Raw genomic sequence first — 2,500 nt, 5'->3', positions numbered from 1 at the left:
TCATATCAGACAGAAGTTTAAGGAAAGGAATTGGAAAGTCGCCGAAACTGGCTGATTTTGCTTCCGGTGAGGCTTTCTAACGATAATGCGTGCACCAAACGGTTGGAAAACACCTTACCGTTTGGTGCACGAAACATCGCAGAAAGCCTCACCGGTAAGCAAAATCAGCCAGTTTCGGCGGCTTTCAATTCCTTTCCGTTAACGTTTGTCTGATATGAGGATTGGAATATGTAGCACCACCATCGTCCTAAGTCTGAGTGGAAGTTTGGGTCGATTGGAGTTTTTATGGTGGAATTTAAAGCAGCTTATCTTTCCTACTGCTTCATCGGAGTTTCCAACCTTGGGTTTGTTTATATACATAGGGAAACTGAGATGCTGAAAACTACCAAAAACTCCCCGAAAATAGCATGAAAGGTTTCAAAAAACCAAGCAGAAGACAAGAAGCCTCGCAAGTAAAACGAGGTAGGTAGTAGGTACTTAGGTAGTAGGTGTTTATTAAAATGAGATATCAGCCCATGGGCTGAATATTGCACAATTCCTTATATGCTAAAATTTATAAAAATTACAGTAATAATCAAAATATAATATAAATGCTAACTATTCTAAAGTAGATCCATTATAATAAAGCCTTAACATTCGAAAAATAACCTGCAATGATTGTTACGAGTTCCACTGATAAAAAGTTATCAATAAAATTCGATTTGCTTGGCGGGCCATTGCAAATATAAAAGAGTTCTTTGGCCTATTGCTGCGGACATGTGGAATATTGTAAAAACGATGGTTTCTTAAATTGTACCTTGAATTCTTATATAATGGCGGAAGTAAGCAGTTCAGCCTATGGTCTTTATCGGATGCGATGCTATGGAAAAGCTTATCACATAATCACTCAATATGATCCTCCATTGGTGTTACACCGGGCATAATGATTGAAATCGCGCTTTTCTCAATGCGAACGAGCTCGTTTATGAGATATTGCGGCAAGGCGTTATAAAATACCTGAACGGCATAATCAATTACGGACCTTATGCATGTATTGAAGAAAAGAATTAGATCTGTTGACGATAATTTCGCGCGTTTGAGCTGTACTAGGAAATAAAATCGCTTTTTAGCTTTCTTAACTACTTCTTACAGTAAGTCCCAATACCTTGGAGGTACTTACAAATTCTACTTCTTTTTTGTCAATAACAACTGCATCCAGTTAAACTGAGTTCCGGGCAAACGAGACTCGGAGCTCCTTACATTTATCGGGGTTGAGTTGCACTCTACCCCACTCAATAAGATAGGACGTTTTCATTTAAAATTTCGCTCATATTTTTCACTTTCAAGTACAGTTGTTTTCTCCAATTACTTTTTCACTGATTCAGTGATTGCGTCAGTTTGGGGAACCTATGCTTGTTAATAGAACATGTACAAGGAAGGACCGACACGTATCACAAGTATTAACTGAAAATACTTTAAGTGCCACTGAGCAGATTTGTTTGAGACCATTTTAGGTTTAAAACTGATTATTTGGTGGATGGACTTTGACCGTTTCCTCGACAATTTTAATGATCACGTCAGCATAAACGATTCAAAGCAGTAAGGAAACAAAGATGGCCTCACCTTATCGAACGCAAGATGCAACCTCTACAAAACCTGTGACCACAAGTAGTTTGCACTGGTTCTCGCAGACCCAAAAGGCAGATAGGGCATTCATATTTACTTTCCAGACGTGGATCAAAATACTCGTCGTAGCCTTCAGACCTCAGTTCGCCAGAAGTCGAGGGTTCCAAGGGCTCGCTTCTCCCAGTGAGACTTACAGCCACTGATTCAAGAGTCTCACGCAGAAAACGTGCTCTCTCCTCTCCGCCAAACGAACGAGTCATAGTTTTCCAGCATTTTTCGGGCTCATTTCAAAAGTATATCAAAAGTACTGACAATCTGCGCGTTTTTTATAAACTAATTGTCAAAGCGGGGCAGTCCCGTATCCCATGATGCTTTGTCCCCCGGTAATTTTCTTTTCGGGTGACAGTGCTGGTTGTTGAGGATAAGTAGCCCATTTCGCACGAAAAACTTAAGAATCGGAAAAACGATACGGGAACGGAAACGGAGACGGATTTTCCGGAAAATGACTGTTTCTCTTGGCTAAATTGGCTCAATGGTAAGCACCCTATATGTCTCCATATATGATGTTTATACCGAAACTGAATTGAAGTGAAAGTGAAAGTGCATATTGATTGTCTACCAGTACTGAAAGAGTTAACACGAACAAGAGGATACGGCTAGCTTACACTTTGTTCGAAGGAATTTTCGCCGGGTTCCTTTAAAGTTCGAGTGATTCTTATGTTACAATATCTTGGTCAAATCGCTATTTTCGCAAATTACATAATACAGTTTATTTGGGGGGCTATTTCCATTAAAACAATTGATATCCAGTTCACTGAAGCATATAGTCCCAAGAGTAAATAACTTGTATAAACCACTTTCGATATATTAAAATCATCTCGATAGTGAGCCTTAT

The 2,500-nt window shown here is 39.4% G+C and overlaps 1 protein-coding gene across 1 annotated transcript in view; it reads right to left on the bottom strand.

Annotated features, from left to right (window-relative positions):
• Positions 1-1,865, bottom strand: part of LOC138013913 (TNF receptor-associated factor 6-like) — a 68,571-nt gene extending 66,706 nt beyond the window's left edge. The window contains exon 1 of the mRNA XM_068860950.1: positions 1,636-1,865. Within this exon, the coding sequence (XP_068717051.1) occupies positions 1,636-1,865 (230 nt within the window). The remainder of the gene's footprint in view (positions 1-1,635) is intronic.
• Between the last annotated feature and the right edge of the window lie 635 nt (positions 1,866-2,500).

This window comes from Montipora capricornis, chromosome 8 (genome assembly GCF_036669925.1).
Source record: "Montipora capricornis isolate CH-2021 chromosome 8, ASM3666992v2, whole genome shotgun sequence".
Classification (NCBI taxonomy): domain Eukaryota; kingdom Metazoa; phylum Cnidaria; class Anthozoa; order Scleractinia; family Acroporidae; genus Montipora; species Montipora capricornis.
This window is presented reverse-complemented; position numbering and strand designations above follow the sequence as displayed.